The sequence below is a fragment of the Thunnus thynnus genome, chromosome 7, assembly GCF_963924715.1.
Source record: "Thunnus thynnus chromosome 7, fThuThy2.1, whole genome shotgun sequence".
In the NCBI taxonomy this organism is placed as follows: Eukaryota; Metazoa; Chordata; class Actinopteri; order Scombriformes; family Scombridae; genus Thunnus; species Thunnus thynnus.
In genome coordinates, this window is record NC_089523.1 from 28559518 (window position 1) to 28582005 (window position 22488).

Genomic DNA, 22488 nt, shown 5'->3' on the forward strand with positions numbered 1-22488 from the left:
CTGTGATGGGAATATATTTTAATCTACCTTTTACCAATCGGCAAAATAGACAAAGAAATGCAATCTACATCACCAGAGGCGTTTTAAAATGTCTTGGGTTGAATTTATCTTTAAGTCCAACTGACAAAAACTTTCTTCACACACTGTTTAGCATCCTCAGTAACTTGGGTGGAATTAACAACTTGAAGGATTGTTTCTGACTCTGTTGCACCACCTTATAGATTGCTAAGAGGCAGCGGGAAAAGTTTGAATAGAGTTAGAGGCCGGGACTTAAAATAGCAGCTTTTTCAGCTTCATACTTAAAGCAACATTCAGCAAACACATCTGCCACTGTGCCCAAACAAATACCTTGATCCATTCATCTGTTTTCAAGTCAATGTGTCTCTTTTCTTATCACAGGGTCAACAGTCTACAGCACGCACGTTTAAAAACGCCACACCTGTGAGCCACGTGCTGCTGCTCAAAGACAATTTTGTGTTTCCTATTTATATTTTCTTGCTTGATATCAAACACAATAACACACTACAGTATTCAGTTCCCACACTTTTTTCGATTTCCACTTAGCTTTTTCCTAAAGTGAGTGACTGGTACAAAAATACTCTTTCAATACATTGTTCATTGCACTTAATTTTTTTTTTTTGGTGGCGTCTCATTCGAAGGCCTAGACACGTCTACAGATTGGTTAGCATGGGGCCCTGTTTTGTTTTTCTTTGGGGTCGGGACTGCATGGTCGTTGTGTACGTTAGCACCTTGACTGATTCAACAAGTACAGTGGTTGGGATGTGATGTTTTCAATGATTAATACTTTAAAAATACATGGAGAGATGAAAAATCTGTGTAAAGTGTGGGTGTTTAATGTTCGACACACATTCTTGATTTTCTCTTTTTTTTTTTTTCTTCAGAAAACAAAAATACTGTAACCTCGTTATGGTTACAAAGGACCATAATGAATCACATTATGACTTTTAAGTCTTTGTGGTTGTCATTGCAACTTCCCTTACTAATAATTGTCCCTTTGCATTTGATAACCTTTCTTCCACTGTGGTCTACCACTTTAACCAAAACACAACACTAGTGGTCTCAGATGCTCATTCTTTCTTGATGACTGCACTCTTTCTCTCCAAACTTCTCTCTCCCCTCCTCTTTTTCCTTTCTTTAACCAGGGCTTGAGTTACATCTGAGGTAAAGTTAGAGGTAAAGGGTGACCTCTGTTCATCTGACTGATAAACAGGCCAACATGAAACAAATAACTTCCCCAAGATCTCATGTTTGTGAATACGTGGTAGTGTGTGCCATTGGGGGATTCTGTCAATATGTTTTACACTTAATAAAATATACCAATTAAAATTATAACAATCATATATATAAACATCTTTTGTTTTTTGTGTTTTTCTTTCTAAATAAAAAAAACGGACATTTGAAACAGTGTACACATCGTCGTTGCCTCTGCCACTCTCTTCCTTCGGTAAAGTCTCTGACCGCTAACTGTAGATTAGCCGACCCTCAGTAAATCCACTATGAAGGCTCCAGATGACTCCCACAGAGCCTGGTCTGAGTGCAGCGCACCTTCTGCAGGCATGGACCAGTGAGGAAGGCCCCAGGTTGAAAAGAGAAAGAGCGGAATGCAGTGGAAGGCCGTGGGGCTTTGGAGGGCCACGTCAGAGGTCTGGGTCTACTGAGAGCACTGTTCCACCTTCGAAACTCCACCTCCTGCATCCCTACAGATGCTCTCTTATCTCAACACCCAAAGCCCCTGGGTCCGAGGAACCCCTCCCACCCCCGAGCCTGGTCTCATCGGACCGCCTTGTGCTTTCCCCCACAGCAGCCACACCTCTCCCCACACCGCAGGCAGGCGCGCAAAGGCAAGTAGCAGCACATGCAGGGCACGAAGAGCGACAGGGCCAGGAGGGCCAACCAGCGGGCACAGCAAAGGGGGTGCGGGTGGCCCCCCAGTGAGTCATCACACGAGCAAGGCTCCCAGAACTCTCCCTCAGAGTCTGACATGCAGTGGTAGAGCAGACTCTCTGCGCACCACACACAGGTCCACTGGCGCAGGCAGTGCAGGGCCGGGTCCGGAGCATCTCTGCAGCGGCCCCGCCCATTCTCCGAAGCACTGAAAACCGAGCGGCAGTACACACAACGAGATGAGCACGACGACGAGGCCTGAGGACATGGGCTGTCATCGTCGGGGGAGATTACCCCCGGATCGCCGCCGCTGCTGGCCCCTCCTCCTCTCTTACGAGTCCGCGATCGGGGCGTGGCCAGTGAAGTGTGTATGCAGCAGGGAGAGGGTGAGCCTTTGCCCGTCTCCTGGGGTGAACCGGCACCTGAGGACACGCCTGACACAGCGTTGGGCATTGACATGCAGGTGGGCGACGACGAGGACAGACGCTGGGAAGCCTTACTGTCCAGGCTCACTGTTACGTCGCAGCCTGCTGTCCCCACTCCCGCCAGCTCCTTCTCGAAGCGAACCACACATAGCTCTGACTTGTCCTGCAGACTCCCTCCGCCGCCGACAACCACACCCCCAGTCAGCCCCCCGACCATAGTCCTGGTGGCCCCCGCCCGTCGGTAGTCCTCATAACCGCGAGAACCCCACAGGTCCTTGCAAGGATCTACACTTTGCAGGTCTCCCTCCTCCAGCAGAGAAATGGTGGGCGAGAGGGGTGACAGAGGAGATGAGGCTGGGGGACCCACAGGAGGAGTAGGCGGAGCAGGAGGTGGGGGTGGGGGCGCTGGGGGATTCAACACGGCCGTCATTTGCGAGAGCTGTCCTGGCCTGGTGTGGATCTGTGGAGAGGGTATAGAATTACAGAGTGAGTCAGGAACAGCGTGTACTGTGGCAGCAATTATAGAAGGTTTTCATCTCAAGAATATCTCAAAAAGGTGCACAAATGACCAAGAATCCCAAATTTGATCAGATTTCGTTCTCGGGGACATCGGAGGATCATTTTGATTTTAATTTGACTTCATGCACAATTAAATAAATGTCGCTGCTGCAGGTGAGGACTTAAAGTAGGAACAGAGGAAAAAAGTCAACCAAACAGTCAATCTTACATGTTTTTTCATTGTTCTCCTCTCTAGTAATGAATTTAAAATATACCTGATTTTGCAGGGAACCCCTTAACATGCCATTCCCAGACTTCCCCTTCAAGAACTATTCCTAATCATTGTTAGAGCTCTCACGTGTAAGTAGAACATGTAAGTACTGAGAAGCACCAATGATGGACTTGTAGCATGAAGGTGTTGCTACCTGAGCAGGTGTTTGAGTGGTGACAGCATGGCTGGATCCAAAACCAAACTCTTCCGGCCGCACGAAGCAGGTAGAGGACGACTCGCTTGTCACTATGGTGATGGGTTTGGGAAGCATCTCCTTCCTGCTGTTGGATGACGATTCACTTCCTGTATGGGACTAGCAGAGGTTGTATGTCATCCTATAAGCCAAAGACACCAGTAAGTGAACTGGAGCCCTTATCAGGGAATAAACGCTCAAACCACTCAGATACTCACAGCTTGTCCATCATCCTCAGTGTCGGCCTCTTCTGGTGTGGAGGACGAGGGCGAGTCAGAGCCTTGATGACATCAAAAGAAAGGATTTAGGCTTTTCTGGATATTTTTCTAAAGCCAATATGAACACAACTAACGAAATCAGTTAAATCGTGGCCCATGTACCTCTGTCGAGCTTGTCTATGACAGTCTGCAGCCCTTTCTCAAAGGAGATGGCGTCGGCAGGACTCTGGAACGTAAGGCCAAACTTGCGATCCTCTACTCGCCAGTGATGGAAGATCGGGTTCACCTTGTTGTACACTAACCCCCTTTGCACCGCACACTCCAACACTGGCTAAAGACACAAAACAACAACCCCCGGTAACATAATAGGTTAGTTTACTAATGAATATGTATCCCATCCTCAAATTATGCCCCCCCCCCACCCCACCCCACAACATATCATAAATCTACTAGTCTTTAGGTGGTGTTGAGGAGCAACGTGGCACCAAAGACAGCCATAACACACACGCACACACTCACTGCTCGATCTCGCAGCCGTTCTCCACGTATGATGTATTCTCTCCGCCCCCTTCCGTCATGACTCCGCCCCTTACATATGACCACATGACTGAAGCCGCCACCTCCAAGGGGCACCCAACCGCCACTGGAGTCATCACGTGTCATCACCACCGCACGAACACGCACACTGTCAGGGAAGCCAAGAAGAGTGAGCAGTGAGAGGCCCAGGCTAATTAAATAAACGCTACATATGCGCACACACAAATACGCGCAAAAGTGCACGCATCCATACACCTTTAGCTGAAGAAAGAGTTCAGTTAGGTACAAAAATGCAGAGCAAATTTCAAAAATTTCAAGTGCAGGCGACTGTTTTTATTATTATTATTATTGTTATAGCTCTGTTAAATTGAAATATCATAATTAAATTCACACAAAGAAGACACAAGTGACAGTTTGGCCTATATGAGCAACCGCTGTTGCAACATGACAGCTCAGAGGCGTATCATACAGTAGTCTTCTTCTTCTTCTTAAATAATCCATGGTCACGTGATGGAGGTAAATCGAATCACAATTAGCATGTGATGACGGTAAACAAATGTGGAAAATAACGAGAAGAATTTGGACAAAGTGGGTTTGGCGTTATTTCAAAGATTTTCTGCTGCTTAACACAGGAGCATAAATCAGTGTTGCGACTGACTGAAAGGCTGTGTGTGTGTGTGTGTGTGTGTGTGTGTGTGTGTGTGTGCTGCTGTGTGAATAAAAGGAAAACTATGAAGCAAATGGATAGCAAGAAAGCCAAGCGGTGAGGAGGAGAGAAATGGCCAAATGGGAGGAGGGAGGAAGAATGAGTGTTTCCCAGATAGATGTATCAATGAACGCACCCATTCGCCATCAGAGGCCCCGGCATTCTTGCAAAAAAAAAAAAAAAAAAAAAAGCTCTGTCCTCACCAGTCGGCTGAATAATTCAGCACCGCAGTCCGACATGTGCATGTAATGATGCATGCACCGACGCGTGTTTTTTTGTTTTTTTTTGTTATTTTCAAATCACACTGAATTTTAATTGTTGCAATTATTTTTCCCAGACGCCCCTTTTTCTCCATTCCGCCCCTGCTGCACGCACTCATTAACACACCCCGATATTATGTTATATATTTTTATGAATGGGATGGGAGCAAGGCTGGATATTCGACAATCGCACTGTGCGTTATTTATCTCGATTTTTTTTTTTTTTTTTTTTTTTTTTACTAGGCCTAAATACAATGCAATCGCGTGTGAAAAAGGGAAGGGAGAGAGAGAGAGAGAGGGAGAGAGAGAGAGAGAGAGAGAGAGAAAAGGAACGAGTGGGTGAGAGGATGGAGAGGAAACGAGAGATGGGGGGAGGGGGCCCGATTAGAAGGGAAGGAGGAGAGGAGGGGTGAGGATGAGGGAGAGAGCGAGAGAGAGAGAGAGAGAGAGAGGGAGAGAGAGAGAGAGAAAAATCACATTTCATTCATAAAGTTTGGCTTTAAAAATCATAATGAAACCCCGAGACACGTTGATAAAAATCACAACGCCTCCATCCCTCCCTCGTTTTACTGTAGCCATATCTTGAATGACGCGATGCTGGCCCCAAACTCGCCATATTTCGTCTTTTTTTTTTTTCTCCCCCCTCACCACCACCACCACCACCACCACCATACATTTTACACATTGACTGATTTCGTGACTGTTTTTACCAATCGCTAACCACGCATTTAGTTTTTTTGAATTGTTGCATAGCTTCTGATGCTTGTTTAACACGATATTTATTATTATTTCATAAATTTTTGTGCGTGTGGATAGTGTGCCAGTCGTCTAAAAGCACAGGTCCACATGTAGGTGGCTAAACATTTATCCCATATTGGCATGGATATATCGGAAATGGGGTGTATGCTGTTGATTCAAGACTACGTAATGGTGTTTTTATTCTCGGCAGCCTGCTAAATTATAGTGCACCGATTGTGATAATAGTGCATGATGTTGGATTGGTGTAACATTGATGGCGGTGGCGTTTTCTTTCTATCCGTTTTTTTTTTTGGCGGATGGCTGAATATATATGTGCAATGTTAAAAATGAAAATTTAAGGACTTACTCGCCCTCCATGGCTCGGTGTTGCCCGCCGCTTGCAGCAGCCCACCCCAGGGTCTCCTCTCTCTCTCTCTCTCTCTCTCCCTCTCTCTCTCTTTTTATCCTCCTTTCAGGAAACACTCACAGACTCACTCACATTCTCTCTCTATCTGCTCTCATTTTCCTAATCTTTCTCTCTCTTCTCCTCTCTCTCTCTCTCTCTCTTTCTCTTGCTCTCGCTCTCTCTCTCTCTCTCTCTCTCCACCTTGATGTCGTTTCGGTGTATCAGGATAGGCTTGAGGTTGCAGCAGCCATTTTCCGCTGGCAGCATCCTCCCTCTCTCCCTCCCTCCCTCCTCCCTCCCTCCTCTCTCTCCCTCTCTCTCTCTCTCTCTCTCTCTCTCTCTCTCACTCTACCTGCACTGTGCCAACACATCCGCACTAATCATTGACAGCATCGTGGCTTTAGATGGGCTATAGGGTTTGTCAGTGTAACCATGTGATTTTAAATTATTGAAATTGAGCTACGGAGCTGTCGATATATGCAGTGACGTGGTTGGTAAATGAAAAAAAATTGGGTAAACCATCAATGACCCCAGTTTGATCCTCTGATTATCACGGGGCAAACGAATTTTAAGGAAAATATAAAATATAATAAAATTAAGTGGATTTGCCCTTCATTGCATCCTTGCAAGCATTTTTGTTTTTTAAAATTAGACATACACAAGCCTGAAGTATTTTTGTGCTCCTTATATGCTTTTTAAGGTCTGTTTAATGTCTTAACTATTATGAGTAGACGCCTATAATACGCTAATATGTTGCGGTATCTTATGGGATCTTGGAATTGGTGCTGGCAGCTGGAAATATTTCAGCACCATGGACAGCAACAAACCCCCCGACCCCTCCACCCACCTCCAACCCCCCCATTAAAAGAAGCGGCATCTCAGACTTTATCAAAGAGTTTAATTTGGGGTTTAAATTATTGGTTTAATCATTGGTATTAGACTCTACGTCTGCGACCCTCTGACTAAGCACAAATCTTTAGGTTATTTTGTGGTTACTTTATTTTTAAAAAAAATCCATAAATAAGGCCAATGCAAACTAGTTAATTGTCGTCGTTGATCCGCTTGCTGTACTGTGGTTTTAAGACAAAAGGCTACTGTTTTGAAAATAGTGCATAACTCTAAACGCTTCTTTCCCCACGATTTTTTTTAAAAGTACAGCTACGTTTTAGCTTTATAGGAGGTAGTATAAATAGTTGGAAAATTTGCCATTGAAAGATAGAGAAACAAGCATGACTCGACAGTCAACAACATTAGACCAGCGCCTCTACATTGAAGGAATCACACACATTTATAGGCAGAAGTCTAAATGTACACCGTAGTTATAATTAGCGCAGGCCTGCACTATTGTTAGACACGGGCATGTTTATCACGTGCAGTGTGTTAAAATGTACCTAAGATATGAAGTAAGAGTTTGAACTTCAGCAATAGATAAACTCTGTAGTACACTAGTAAAAACAGAAGTGGCCATTCATCCAGTGAGAAGGCGATTTGCGCTTTCCTTATCTGGCTCGTTGGTCTAGGGGTATGATTCTCGCTTAGGGTGCGAGAGGTCCCGGGTTCAAATCCCGGACGAGCCCTGTTTTTATCTACTCAAGTCTATATTTGAACGGCTTGATTTATACCCTAATATACCTCAAATAGCTACCTAGTAGGCTAATGGCAAGAGTTAAGGGCATTAGCATGTTCTGCTGCCATGTTTTAGTGGTGTCCTCCTTGACCTGGCTGCCAGGTCATCTGAGTCCCAGTCCATTGAACTAAATTGTGATTTATAATTTTGTTGTCTCTCCTTTTGTCCCTTTACAGCTTTCTCCTGAAAATGATTAAATGACTTTATAGTTGTACATACCAGTAAAACTTCAGATCGGGCCCCAGGTGCTGCTCTGTGGCTTCCTGCACAAATTCAAAAGAAATATCCCTTTTACATAGATGAACAAAATAACACACTGTTATTTGCATGTTTGCTTAATTCAACTCTGTTGGTAAAGACAACCTCCAGACATGTTTTAAGGTGTATATAAAATACTCTATTTTGAATAATAATTTGTGTCTGATATGGCTTTTCCACAAAAAAAGGGTTCAATTATCTTGTTAAAATCCTCCCTCTCCCTCATTAATAGTTCCAGAATCTATAAATATGCAAATATATTTCATTTCAGAAGTTTGTCTCCTACTTCACTGTAAAGTCAATTTCTCAACATATGTGCACTGGAGGCTTCAGGTTTCCGTATCACAACTATGTAAGTTGATCATGATTGGACCACGATTGACTTCCAAACTAGTTGTGATGTCACAAATCATGCTCATAGAAATCCGATGTTCGCTCTTTGAAATCGGATTTTCAGTGAGCACAGAGAAACTTTCCACTTTCAGCAGATGAATATAAAAACAGCCTTCTAGTGTCAAACTCTGTACATACATCATTCTGCTCAGCGAAGCTTTAAAGTTAAGTTGTTAATTTATCAGCACTTGTAGACCAATATCTGTTTTTGATTAAATCATACAGTTAAGCATAGTTTTACCATTTATGGGCCTATAGCAGGTATTAGTAATAGTACGTACTGCATTCTCACTCCTTCCATCAGTTTGAGTAAGGCTTCATTCAAAAGAAAAAAGATGCGCGTAAATCCGCTTACATTTCAGCACCACGGACAGAACCTTTAAAGGGGTACTCCACTGATTTTACACATCAAAGTCTGTTTCCAGGTCTTGGGGAGTACTAGTTACTGCATAAGTGAAAAAAGTAGTATAGCCATTGTGGCTCAAGAGGGAGCTGCATGAAGTCTGGCGACCCCAGCTGAAGACTACAAGTTTGAAAATGAAAGAAGGTGGAGGTGTGAAGTTAGAAAGAAATGAGGTTACCAAACTTCTGTAACACGCTCTTCATCTCTGCATGAGGCTGGCAGCTCCAGGCTAAATTAGCCACTACTAGCATAACTCATCCATATCTGTACAGTCCAGTGAATCAACAGGTTTTGGAAGAATGTGTGGGATAAAAAAAGATGATATATCTGGTTCCGCTGCATCAATTTTGATCCTTTAAAAAAAATATTTTTCTTACTACTTTTCTTAATACTTCCAGAAATGTACATATGTACATACTATTACAAAAGAACTCAAACAAAAATATATTCAATATATTAATAATAATAATAAACTCCTGCTTATAGCCCGAGCCTACTGATGCTATTCTACAAAAGTTTAATTGAGGACACAATAGTGATTGGCAGGTGACCCATTAGATTCTTTAAAGTTAAAGATTTATCTATGATTTTTTTTTTTTTTTTTAAAGACTGATGGGTTTACCAAATTGACAGGTGAGGTTTTATGCACAGGTAGCATTAGGTCTATGGGATATGATTGAGATAGGGTTGCATATTCTCATAGATGTTTATCACATAGGCCACATAAAATTGACCTGTGGCTTTTGGGGTCCAGGGCAGTTGCAGGCTTTTCCCAGTAAACGTTCAATGTGGTAATTTAACTGAATTTCCTAATCAGGTCGAGAATTTGTATCACTGTGCAAAAGCAGCAGCAGTGGGAGAAGTATTCAGATTCTTAACTTAGCCTAAGTAAAAGTACAAATACAGGAATGTAAAAATACTCCATTATGAGTAGAAGTCCTGCATGAAAAAGCCTACTTAGGCAAAAGTATATAGTACAAAAGTACATAGTATTAGCAGCAAAATGTAGTTATTATTATTATTGTTATTATTATAAGTATTGCAGTAAAAGTAGTGTTTTGGTCCCTCTGACTGATATTTCATTATATATGACATCATTAGATTATTAATACTGAAGCATCAGTGTTAGAGCAGCATGTTACTGTTGTAGCTGCTGGAGGTGGAGCTAGTTTGATCTACTTTATATATAGTTGGCTAGTTTAGTCCAGTGGTTCCCAACCTAGGGGATGGGCCGCTCCAAAGGGTCACCAGATAAATCTGAGGGGTCGTGAGATGATTAATGGGAGAGGGAAGAAGAAAAAACAAAGTTCTGATACACAAATCTGTTTTCAGTTTTTGGACTTTTTCTCTAATCTTTGATTTTTGGTGAAATATTGGATCATTTGAACATTTATTGAAATGAAATCATGTGAGAAGTTTAGAGGGGGGAAAAATCACTATTTGGTAACTGTGTTGTATTTTAAAAGCTTGTTTTATTATCCATTGTGTCAAATCTTTATCTGAAAAGTAACTAAAGCTGTCAAATAAATGTAGTAGAGTAGAAAGTACGATATTTCCCGCTGAAATGTAGTGAAGTGGAAGCATAAAGTCATATAAAATAGAAATACTCAAGTAAAGTACAGTATCTGTGTAAATGTACTTGTGTTACTTTGCACCACTGATTAGCAGTTATGTGTAACGTTAGCATGTTGTATCTTCCGGAATTAATAACGACCGTTGACCGTTACGTGCCGACCGTTACTGTCGATGAACGTTTGTTAACAGTTTGTCTGTTAAACGTCCCTGCAGATCTTCTGGCAAACCACGTAAGATATTTTGCTTACATAACTTATTAACAAGCTAAAGCTAACCATAGATATCTGTCTGTTTACAAGTTAAGCAAGTTAAATTTAATGTAACTAACGTTAGCTTGGCTACTTCTTTGTGAACGTTACTTTAACTTTGGCGTTAGCTAAGTTAGTTAACGCTACGTTACTTTAGTCAACAAATTTACTTACCTGGTGTGTATTTTTGAATAACCTTGTGATACTGGAAATGTATGTTTATGTATCTACAGTAGCGCTATTAAGCAAAAAAAAAAAAGAAAACAATTTTTCAAATTAACATATTAGCGTCTACCCTGAAATGAGCGGCAACGTTAGCCATCGTGGTGCCGCACGTTATCCTGCCGCTGAAGCCTGTTCTGTGTTGTAGCTAAATGATGATTATGGGAATATTAGGCCAGTGGTTCTCAAAGTGGGGTCCGGTGACCCTCCAGGGGTCCTTGAGGGGGGTCCAGGGCGTTTCTAGCAAAAAGGGGAATAATTTGTTTTCACTATAATTCCATCTATATGTAACACAATGACAATGTATGACTATTTTGGTCATGGGTTTCATACACTTTCTGTAATAAAACATCCAAAAGCAAAAATCTTATCAAATGGAGGTCCATGGTCCAATTTGTGTCAGTTTAGGGGTCCCTGATGTGAAAAAGTTTGGGAACCAGTGTAACAAGGGCTAAGTTACAGCGAGTAGTTACTATATAGCCTATCCAAAATCCAAAAAACAGTGATGTGTTATTGGCCATCCTTTTACATATATTTTACTCACAAGACACTCTAAAAGTAAAACGTTATCCTGGGATATTATTTTGGTACTTCACATATCTGGACTAAAACCAAACTTCTTAGCAGAGTAATTAAGTAGGCCTATCAAGTATTGTGATGATTCTTTACAAAACCACAGAATATAAAAAAGTGTCTCTTTTTGCACCACCTTTGGATTTATGATTAAAGGCTGGTGTTGTTCTTTATTTTTTTATTCTTGTTAACAAATAACATGAAAAGACCAAAACCGATAATGTGTTAGTTCATCTGTCACTACCTCCATACCCTGCCTGTAGAACTCAGCCCAGTGAGTGTGGCTCATTTATGTGTTTTTAATAGTTTGTAGACAACACTTATGGCACAGAGGAATCACATATAACAGAATTTGGATACATAGACTGGATGTGTTAATAGGATCAGTTCATTGTTGGTTTCAGTCTTTTCATGGGATTTGTTTACAATGACAAAAATATAAAATATCACCAGACTTACTTTTTAAGTCTGCTGACAAGACCTCACATATATTTTGCAAAAAAGTTGAAAAAGACAAGATGGGTAATCGACAGTCAACAAAGGAGAAACAACAGGACAAACATCAATCCAATATGGACACAAAAGAAGCAGCTGATAAAAAGGAGACTGATCAGAGTAGCTTTGCAAAGTTACCCACTCCCACCAGCCCAGATGACTTAAACCATGGCGAATCAAAGGATTTAACTGGAAACCTCAATGAAACTGCCACCACTAGTCAAGGACTAGGCCCTACTAAACTTGACGTACCTCAAAACAGAGAACAAAGCATTCCCACGACTGGGAACATCTCACAGGATGCTGACCTAGTAAAATCTACCCCTTATCATGCAAGAGTGACTAAACTGTACATTTGTCTTGATAAACCTGACGATCCAAAGACCAATATTCCAAAACCAAGGCTCCAACAGGCCACACCTGCAAGACCAGCAGTTGAGCCACGTCATGGTGCGGAAACAAGCGCAGGAGACTTTGATGCTCTGATGTCAGACATTTTACAGAAACTAAAGGATGCACCTGAAACATCAAGCCAGCAGCAGTCAACATCTACAGCACCGGTGCAGCAAATGACAAAACCTGTGCGACCGCAGGAAAAAACTACAGCTCCCTTACAGCAGCAGTCATACAGACAGGTGACATATGGCCATACTCTATATGAAGAATCAGAAAGTTTAACACCATCAGAGCAGGAAACCACAGAGGGACTGATACAGAAATCGCAAAAGCAAAACACATCCACAAAACCAGGTGTTGCTCAAGTGCCTGCTTCCACACCTACAGAGTTACCAAACAATTCAACACAAATGTCAAATCAACCAAGAACCCAGGTCAACAATGAGGAAAACGCTCTACAAGAACCCGGCTTGAACCACAACAATGTCACCAACGTGATATCAGTGAACTATCAATACTGCTTCAGTGCCAAATCAGAATCAAGCCGTGCTAATGCTGCCAAACTGAGGCTAAGGCAGAAACTAGCAAAGAAATTAAAGGCTCAGCCACAAGATGGCAGTAATAGCTCCCAGCAAACAGCTGAAGAAACTGTCACTGTGCAAGAGAGTTCACAGCAGCAAGGTTGCACTGCCATGAGAGCCAAGAAACACAAAAAGCTGCACCAAATACCTCAACACAACAAAGCTGACTATGACACCAGTGGGAACCCTTCATCTTGCATACATAAAGTCAGTGTGAACCCACCAGAACCACAGGTCCCAGTAGTTGAACAGAGGCCTGCAGCTGCCCCAAATATCACTGCCACTCATCACCCAACAACTGCAGCTGCAGATGCGAATGTCAAGTTACAACACCAGTGTAAACTTAAGGTTTCTGTACCTCAAGACACTGCTGTTAGGCCTAGGAGAAAATGCACATTCATAGCATTAAATCAAAACCAACCAAAGGAAGAAAAACTGAATGGGAACAATGGACATGTTGGAGAAGAAAGACCGGAACCAGCTTTCAGCCCTGCCCCAGGTCCTGAACACAGTTTCCATGCTGAGGGTCGCTGGCACCCATTCACAGTGAATCAGTCCTGTTCCCACAAAGCACGATGTCATCATAACCCAGGGAAAGGTTTACCACCAAACGTCCAAAAGTGGTGAGCTACACGTCACACTGAAAGATTTTTTAGATAAGATTAAATTATTTTTATTTTGAACATGTTAAAAATAACAAAATAAAATATATAGGCAGCAAAACAAAACAAAAATAACAGCAAACTTTCAGTAAGCAACACAAATAAAAACTTTTCAATGTTCATCAAGGGTGTAGGATGAAGTAAAGACTTTTCTAGTCGTACCGTTTTTTTAATACTTTATCGATCAAATCGAAGCCAAAAAAACATTGAAAACACAAGAGAATAAATATAACTTGCATAGAAACAATAACAACAAACAAAAACAACACAAGTCAAAAAGACATCCTGTACCAAATCATATTATTCCAGTCCACCTCTTTGTTCATTCATTCTATATTTGTTCAATGTTATTTTTAAAGATTTGTTTTAACTTACTTAATGTTCTACATGTTTTCATTTCTTCAATACAGTTGTTCTATAGATTAACTCCCTTTGTTGGTGATACGATTTTGCATTCGTCCTCACTAATTGTTTTTTGAACATACATATTCCTCTTAGATCATATTTACTTCCCCTCATTTGAAACAACCTTTGGATACTGTTTCGTAACTGCTGATTTTTTACTCTGTACATGATTTGAATAGTTTTGAAGTCAACCAGGTCTTTGAATTTTAGTGCATATTTAGTGCACTGACTAGTTGTAGTCAGTGTTTTACTTAAATCTGTACACAATCTTAAGTCTAGAAAATAAGTCTTACTATTTCCCCTCATTCTGTCCCTTCCATTCTTTTGGCTGAAATAACATTTTTGTTCACCTTTATACAGGTTTGATGAGTGCCCAAACTACCTGTGTGAGTCTCCTCGGGTCACCACAGCAAAACTCGCTGCCTGCTTACCACTGAGAGAGGCCCAGGAGGAGGGAGGAGATTCTCACCAATGAGAGAAAACATTCAGAATATTCTTTATGCTTAAAAAAAAAAAAAAAAAAAAAAAAAAAAAACACACAAAAAAAACCCACTTACATTGTGAAAATTGTTCAGTTCCTGTATAAATGACTTGCTGTTTAGGAAAGTTAAGAGTTAAAGTGTAAAAAAAACTGAAACACAGTCATTCAAAAAGTTTATTTTCTGAGTCATTTATTGCAGACAAAGATTTGCATTGTAAGATCAACTGGATTACAAACCATCTGGGAAGGAAGAGGCATTACCATTTAGAAAACACTCACAAACTTCAATGGCAATTCTGTCTGTTGCTAGGATACAAGGCAAGGGCAATACGTTTCTGTGAGCTCTACTAAGTTGAAAATGAACTTTGTATACAAAAGGAGTTTGCTTGAATTTGGGAAAACTGTTCTGTTTGACACAGTCACAGGTTGGTTACTGTAACTGAGAAGAGACACCTTTATTAAATGTAGTATCTGGACTTGAAGTTCTTGTCTTTTTATCACCAGGGAATGACCAATAAAAAGCAAACAGTTGGACAGATGGTATCTTGGATCAAATAAGTAACATTTAAACCCTTTAATGTCTTTAATAAAAAGGTAGATATATTGCAGTTGCTCAGACTGTTCACCTGTTAGTTCCCCATCTTTTCAAATGAAAGAAAAACTACCACACAGGAAGGCCTGCAGGTAGGTTTAAGATACAGAAAAAATAAACGTTCATTGATTTACTAAGGTATTGGCAACAAATCAGCCAACCCGGCAATAAATGAAGTCATATCCCTCAAGGAAACTGCATTCGAGCTGACTGGATGTATACTGGAACAGCGGCGTGTGTCTGAGTGCATCTGTACATGGTTGAGTGTGTTCCTGGGGGCGGATTACACAATCATTTCCAGCTGTCGTGCATATTCGATGACCTGTTGTGCCAGCTCCGTGGAGGGGATGGTCACCTCTTCTGTCCGCTGTTGCTGACTGGTGAAAGAGTAATAGCCATCTGGACTCAAAATCCATCCCCTCTGAAATGAAAAGAAAAGAACAATCAGCTTTGGCAATTTTATTCTTTGAACGCAAGGATCTGGGAAAAAAATATTGTTTACATTTTGGAAATAAAAATCATGAGAAGAGCATGAATAATATGCCAACAGCTGAGGGACAAACAATAAGTAATCTTCCATTTCAGTCATTGCCTTTTCCACCATACAGTGCATCAATAAAAATTAATGAATTAACTACTTATTGGGTGAAGCAGTAGATGCCGTCTTAAATTAGGTATGGACTTGTTATAGAACCGTAACAGAATGTTGCTTTATACGTATTTTTTATTTGTAAAATGACATATTTTCTTCCAGCAGAAGGTACATATCTGCTGTCAACATCTGCACAGACATTTTCTCTATCTTAAGACAAATACTGAAAGAAACATTTCCAATTATAATGACAGCAACAAACTGAAATGTTGCTAAACATGTAGTCATTCATAGCTGACCATTGAGACTCTTCTTGGTATGCAAGTCCTTGGTAAATTGTACGTACAACTGAGAAAACAGGGTAACACTTAATTTCCCCTCCCTTTATGTTTGACTGCAAATAGAAAATAGACTTTTTTCTTCATCACGTTTGCAGATATCTTATGTTTTTTTCTTGTAACATCTGCATACTACTTAAAATGTAACCCAAGTCTTCTTTCCAAATGAAAATATACACACCTTCTTGGCGTAGTCTGTCATCTTTTTTGGGGAACTGAAGAAAAGCACACGGGTGGCTTCACTGAACTGGATCTGCTCGTACGCTTTCTCTATGCAACCTGCGATCTCGTCACTGCAATTCAAAAAATTAGTTTTAGTTTATCTTTTAAAGACAGCTTCATATCATTTGGTCTTCTTCACTCCCTGCTGATTAGAGCATGTCGAGATTTAATATCATACATTAAACAATGAGGTGTCCTGATATAATAAAATAATTGTGATGGAGTTGCTTCCACTGCAGAGTCCATCATCCTCTACATCAGGACACCTTACAATAGGAGAGAAAAGGGAGGATATGTTTAAAATGACCTCCATTTTAGATCTGTTTTGGTCAATGTGGTAAGTAAGATAGTGATAAAGCATCAGTTTTGTTACTGTAGTTACTTGCAGCTTAATATACTTTGCTCACTAATTTAGACTGGTGTTTTAACTGCTGACTGCAACTATGCTGAAGGTGTCCTGATATATGCTTTTAATGAACTGCTGCAAGCCAATCATATGCCAGTATTTTCCACTGACATGGTTTTACATAACCCAGATTTTAAAACCACAAGATGCATTGGGACTTCAAACCAAATCTACCAAGACAGAACAAACCAGAGTTACTTTCTCAGGGAAACAAACAACAGCATTCGTTATATGCAGAGAGGACTGCATCAATGAAACAAGTGCAGAAATTATAGTAGGCATGGTTACCATATTGATCCTTACCGAATAGTGTCAAGCAGAATATCTATAAAAAAGGTGTAGCTCTCAGCAGGGATGTTGCCTTTGGCAAGAAATACCTTGTTGTAGCTTCCCTCCATCAAGTACTGAAAAGGCCACGAGAGGATATAAAACATTAAAGAGTATTTACATATGTTATTAATGACATAGTGTTAATATTAAATGTAAATACAGAATTATACAGAGCTGGGCTTTGTAGAATTCTGTATTTCTGTATGACATACATGACATATGTGATTACGCTGTTATTTTGATGCGCAATGGGTATTCAACCCTACCTGGGTGAACTAGCCACGGCAACCTGCTACCAGTCCCTACTACTATAATAATGTCTCACTACTGATTTAAGGGAATTTAGTCATTTGAAGACCCAAATTATTGATTTGAGGAAACAAGTTAAGTAATTTGAGATTTACTTAACTGTTTACTGGACGCACAAATATCAAAATTATAGCATTGGTACCTAGTCAACACATAAAATTACAACTCCATATAAAACCCTATATTTGTGCTTTGTCTAGGGTTAAATTGCAGCACCTGCTCCAAGGACACTGGGTGTCTGATGTATACATTGGTCTGAATATCTCGTGCACTCAGTCTCTCAAGTTCCGTGTGAAACTCAGACACACGATTCTGTGAGAGCAGGAAGAGCAGGTTCAGCCCAAGTAACTGGTGCATGTATGCAGCTTCAGGCAGTTCATCCCTAGATGACAAAGGACAAAAAAGAGGGATGTTCAGGGAGAAATCCAGTGAGTACTATATAACAAAATCCCACTACACATGAAAATAAGTCGATTACTTGTAGTCAAAGTAGTAACACTTAAGCTGGGCCATGTATCTCTCAAAAGAGGGGATGTCTTTCTTGAGGATACTCCACAAGGCTCCAATTTCAAGGACATCACCTGCAACACAGACAAAAATCTGTTTGGCAAATGTCTACTTTGACGAACACTTACCAATGATTAAAGAATTTTAATATTCAATCAATACTCACGAGCTAAAATGAGCTGCTGCTTAGTGAGCGCGGACCCACTGGTAGGTAAAAAGTTCAGCTCCAGTAATGAAATCTACAAAGAGAAAGTTGGGGTCATTTTCTACAAAATTTCAATCCGTGTCTGATCCTAATTTCTAGTCATAATCTAGCATGTTGACAATAATACCTCGTGACATAATCAAACGTGCTGTCAGTTGTAACTTTAACTGCGACGACACTAGTTTTAGGAAAACAAAACAATCACATATACAACAGGGTTTAAAGTTAATAAGAATCAATACGTAAAAGAGGTGTTGAGCTCCAGTAAGTTTTGGCGATATCAAATGTTTATTTTGGATGTCAATTGCAGGATTAAACCACAGACTGTATATAAAGTCTATGGTTTGAACTAGTTGGACAATGAATTAGCAAACGATACATTGACGTTAGCAACACTGTTTGTTTCCTGAAGCAACAAACAGAAAGCCAGAAACAATGAAATCGATCATCACTGACATGTACTTAACAATTTGTGTCTCAATGTTATTTTCCCGAAGTTATATTACCATTTATTAAATTCAATACAGCGTTTTATTCTGACTAGCGTAAGTTAGCACGCTTAGCTACGTTAGCTAACCGCGCTAACGAGATAGCCTTTTTTAAACAGGCAGAGTTCCTGTTTCAGAATCCATAAAACTAAAACGGACGAATCGATTTACCTTAAGTTTGCTCAGGAGGTCTCCACATTTACTCAGGTTTGGGTTTTTCTTGTTCCACTCTGCTTTCAGTGTTTCATACAGCCCCGCAGTCTCTTTCAGCGCCATGGTGATTCTGCAAAATATACGACACCGGCCAACGGAATACGTTAAATGACTGTCGTAAAACTCTCGCGTTGCCATGGACTGTTTCCTCCATAGTGTTCGTTCTGACGCAGAGAGTGAATCAAGATGGCGGCATTCAGCACGGAGCAATGGCTGAATGAGTTACCAAACCATATTATTTTCAAAAAACTGCGAGAGAAGTTGGACTCAGAAGTCAGCTCAAATGAGAGAGAAGTCGTTAAAAACCTCACCTTTTGTCTGGGCGGGGACTTCTTCGTGTGGGACGACGTAGACCGCGTGTTTTACACGACTAATCTACGGCAACTGAACTCGGAGAGTTGCGTTAGCGGGAACCATCACCACCAGACGTTGCTGTGTACAAACCCACCGCGCTTCGCCGTGTGCCAGTTGTTGCTCAGTCCGACGCAGCAGCATGTCGCGCTCGTCGGGCAGCGCGGCGTATCGGTGCTGGAGCTGCCACAGCGGTGGGGCAAAAGGTCCGAGTTCGAGGGAGGCCGGAGCGACATCAGCTGTAAGACAACACCGGTAGCGGAACGCTTCTTCACCAGCTCGCCGTCGGTGAGTTTGCGGCAGGCGGCCTGGTACCCCAGCGAGACCGACGAGCCACATCTGGTGCTGCTCACATCCGACAACACCATCAGGTTTTACGGCTTGAAGTCGCCCCAGACGCCGGCCAGGCTGCTGTCCGTGTCGCAGTCTGAGGATGACAGCAACGTCCGTCCTCCGGCCCGCTCTTATGCCGCTTCTCTGGGGGAGATAGCGGTGGCGTTTGACTTCGGGCCGGTGTCGTCCGCCCCTCGGCAGCTGACAGCGCAGTGCTCCAAAGAACAGCTGTTCTACCCCCTGTACATCCTCTACGAAAATGGGGAGACCTATCTGACCTACACGAGCCAGTTCAACGGTTTGAGTCTAAGTAAACCCGTCGGACCCCTCCCCATGTATCCCGCAGCAGAGGATAACTATGGCTACGATGCTTGTGCCATCCTCTGCCTGCCCTGTGTGCCCAGCATCCTGGTCATCGCCACAGAAACAGGCACTTTGTATCACTGTGTGGTGCTGGAGTCTGAAGATGAGGAAGACACAGGGGCAGTGGAAAAGTGGATCCGAGGCGCAGAGGCAGTGCCGGCTCTTTATGTCTTTGAGTGTGTCGAGCTAGAGCTGACCCTCAAAGTAGCCACAGGAGAGGACGAGGAGCCTCAAGAGTTTGATTTCACCTGCCCAATCAGACTGCACAGAGATGCCTTATGTCAGCACAGGTACCACTGCACCCACGAAGCAGGCGTGCACAGTGTGGGACTCATCTGGGTCAACAAGCTCCAAAAGTTTCTCCGTTCAGATGAGGAGGATAAGGACAGTCTGCAGGAGCTGGCTGCTGAGAAGCGCTGTATCGTAGAGCACATCCTTTGTACCAGACCTCTCCTTACCAGTCAGTCAGCTCCAGTGCGAGGCTTTTTGATTGTGTCTGACCTTTCCCTGGGTGCCACCATGATCTGCATCACCAACACCTACGAGTGCATCCTGTTGCCCCTGCTGAGCTCTATTCGCCCCCCGTCCCCTCCCCTGCTCTGCTCCCACCCGGGTACGGGCTCTGCTAGCTCCCCACTGCGTGGGCTGGCTGACGACTCTTTCGAGCAGCACATTCGCAACATCCTGGCACGTAGCTCCACAAATCCCCTTGTTCTTAAAGCTGGAGACAAGGACACATCGCCACCACCTCCAGAGTGTCTGCAGCTCCTCAGCAGAGCGACGCAGGTCTTTCGTGAGGAGTACATTCTGAAGCAGGACATGGCCCGTGAAGAGATGCAGAGAAGGGTAAAACTCCTGACTGGCCAGAAGACCAAGCAACTGGAGGAGATGGCTCTGTGCAGGGAGGAGAGGAAGAGTCTGAGAGAGGCAGCAGAGAGACTGGCCGATAAGTACGAAGATGCAAAGTATCGCCAGGAAACCATTATGAAGAGGGTTAAAAAAGTGTTGAGCAGCTTGCAAAGCCAACTACCCATACTGTCAAACAGTGAAAAGGATATGAAGAAGGAGCTGCAGACCATCAGCGATCAGCTGAAACTCTTGGACAACTGCATCAAACAGGTGAACATGAAGATGGAGTACCAGAAGACACAAGTGGACAAGGATGTGCCTGTCGCCCGGACGACTGTCTCGCTCAACGCCCAACAGAAGAAGGTTGTTCAAGATGTCCTTAAAGAACAAGGACAGCAAATTGGTGACATGATGAAGCAGATCAAAGACATCAAAAATCATTTCAGTTTCTAAGAACTGCAGAAATCTGTAAATAAACTGTTGTAAACAATTGGAGAAACTATTTCAAATGCTCTTCTGAATACAGTCAGTGGTTAAATCTGCCTTCTTGCTTTAGTCATAAGTGAATGTGCCATGTGTGGAATGGGTATTTGACTTGAGAGATGATTTATATACACTGATATAACTTTACCTTTGATACTACATGTTGTTTGTCTCAAACAGTAGGTTTGCCTTTATGTCTGTTTAACATTTTGAATATTTTTTTACATCAGTGTTTCTGAATGTTAAAGTTTGATTGAGTGCCCTAGTCGGAGCACATTGTGCCATGTATGGGCAGGTAAAAATGGAAATATTTTGAACCAAGATGATTTACTCACTTTTGGGATAAATAATAAACTTTAAAGTTCTCTTTAATTGTCGTAACTCATTTGTGACTAAATATATCCACCAAAAGATCTTTGATTATGGAGTGCAATTATAAGTGAACAGATTGAGTGAGAAAATACTAAAATGAAAAAGTATTTAAAAATACTAAACGATAATACAGTACTCACATGTCTATGTGTATATGTGGGTGTGTCCAAACTTTACTGGCACTGTAAATTGAAGAGTTATTGGTCGTTGTAATTATTCCTTCTTTCCATGAAAAGATACCTTAATAATGCAACTACAAAAGTGAAATCTACAGTCCTTGTTGCATGCAGCTGTGTTCATTATAAATGTATTTCAAAGTTCAGCCGAAGCTATTATGAAGCTTCAGCAGTTTGGAAGTTAACCGCTTGATTTTGGCAAAACTTTCTGTCTTTTCTAGCATACAATTTCACATTTTATGTGCAGTACAATCTGGAGGAGTTGTAACACAAAGAGGGAATTTTATACTAAGAAGACTGACTTTGAAAGATACACACTTGATTTGACTAACTCTGCTGAAATCACTTATTAGTTGTAAACTTAAGAATGCAGTTTTGCACTTTTGACCCACATCAGGGAAAACATCAGGCCTAGTATGAACAGGAGGAACAATTACAACAACCAGTAACTATCTACATATAATGATAATAATAATAACTTTATTTGTATAGCACTTTTCCTACAAAATGCAAATCCAGTTTGATATGGGTCTATAATTGCTTAGAACTCCACAATCTAAGTTAGGTTTCTTCAGTAAAGGTTTCACAACAGCAGTTCAGAAGTTATCAGAAAAAAACTCCTCAGGACATCCTTAATGAGTGCGGAAGGAACAGGGTCCAGGCAACAACTGGAAGATTTGCTCATCGCTACAATCTTGAGAAAGTTCTGAGTTTGAGATGCTGGTGAATTTTGAGCATGATAATATTTTTTTTTTTTTTTTTTAGACAGACTTGAAAACACGTGAAGCTGTCCTTAAATGCACACAGCTGCATGGCTCCAGTCTGGCATCTACAGTTGGCCACTGTGGTGTTCAGTTTCAGTGTAAGGTTGCCAGGAATCCTG

At 41.7% G+C, this 22488-nt stretch overlaps 4 protein-coding genes and 1 non-coding gene across 7 annotated transcripts; 3 read left to right on the plus strand and 2 right to left on the minus strand.

Annotated features, from left to right (window-relative positions):
• Window positions 1-876: 876 nt before the first annotated feature.
• On the minus strand, window positions 877-11016 carry spred3 (sprouty related EVH1 domain containing 3). Of its 2 annotated transcripts, XM_067595314.1 has the most exons (7): window positions 10836-11016; window positions 8004-8047; window positions 4030-4195; window positions 3673-3841; window positions 3511-3572; window positions 3254-3412; window positions 877-2790 (listed from the first exon to the last, which is right to left on the minus strand). In XM_067595314.1, exons 3-7 carry the CDS (start codon window positions 4171-4173, stop codon window positions 1792-1794), a joined length of 1533 nt encoding a protein of 510 aa, XP_067451415.1. In that variant the 5' UTR covers window positions 4174-4195; window positions 8004-8047; window positions 10836-11016; the 3' UTR covers window positions 877-1791. The 2 variants fall into 2 exon arrangements, with proteins under 2 accessions (XP_067451415.1, XP_067451414.1); XM_067595313.1 differs by lacking the exons at window positions 8004-8047; window positions 10836-11016 and adding an exon at window positions 6119-6375.
• On the plus strand, window positions 7663-7734 carry trnap-agg (transfer RNA proline (anticodon AGG)). Its single transcript has one exon. It is a non-coding gene; the product is annotated as a tRNA-Pro (tRNA).
• Window positions 11017-11829: 813 nt separating the features above from the next.
• Window positions 11830-14748, plus strand: LOC137186403 (titin homolog). Its single transcript, XM_067595315.1, has 2 exons — window positions 11830-13427; window positions 14356-14748. The coding sequence occupies exons 1-2, from the start codon at window positions 11975-11977 to the stop codon at window positions 14430-14432; spliced, it is 1530 nt and encodes a 509-aa protein (XP_067451416.1). The 5' UTR covers window positions 11830-11974; the 3' UTR covers window positions 14433-14748.
• On the minus strand, window positions 14637-19008 carry psmd8 (proteasome 26S subunit, non-ATPase 8). 2 transcript variants are annotated; one of them, XM_067595317.1, is made up of 8 exons: window positions 18990-19008; window positions 18637-18748; window positions 17939-18011; window positions 17744-17846; window positions 17482-17647; window positions 16930-17030; window positions 16180-16291; window positions 14637-15489 (listed from the first exon to the last, which is right to left on the minus strand). In XM_067595317.1, the coding sequence occupies exons 2-8, from the start codon at window positions 18739-18741 to the stop codon at window positions 15352-15354; spliced, it is 798 nt and encodes a 265-aa protein (XP_067451418.1). In that variant the 5' UTR covers window positions 18742-18748; window positions 18990-19008; the 3' UTR covers window positions 14637-15351. The 2 variants fall into 2 exon arrangements, with proteins under 2 accessions (XP_067451418.1, XP_067451417.1); XM_067595316.1 differs by lacking the exon at window positions 18990-19008 and having other exon boundaries at window positions 18637-18782.
• On the plus strand, window positions 18777-21429 carry nup88 (nucleoporin 88). Its single transcript, XM_067595312.1, has one exon. The coding sequence runs from the start codon at window positions 18865-18867 to the stop codon at window positions 21025-21027; it is 2163 nt and encodes a 720-aa protein (XP_067451413.1). The 5' UTR covers window positions 18777-18864; the 3' UTR covers window positions 21028-21429.
• The last annotated feature ends 1059 nt before the right edge of the window (window positions 21430-22488 follow it).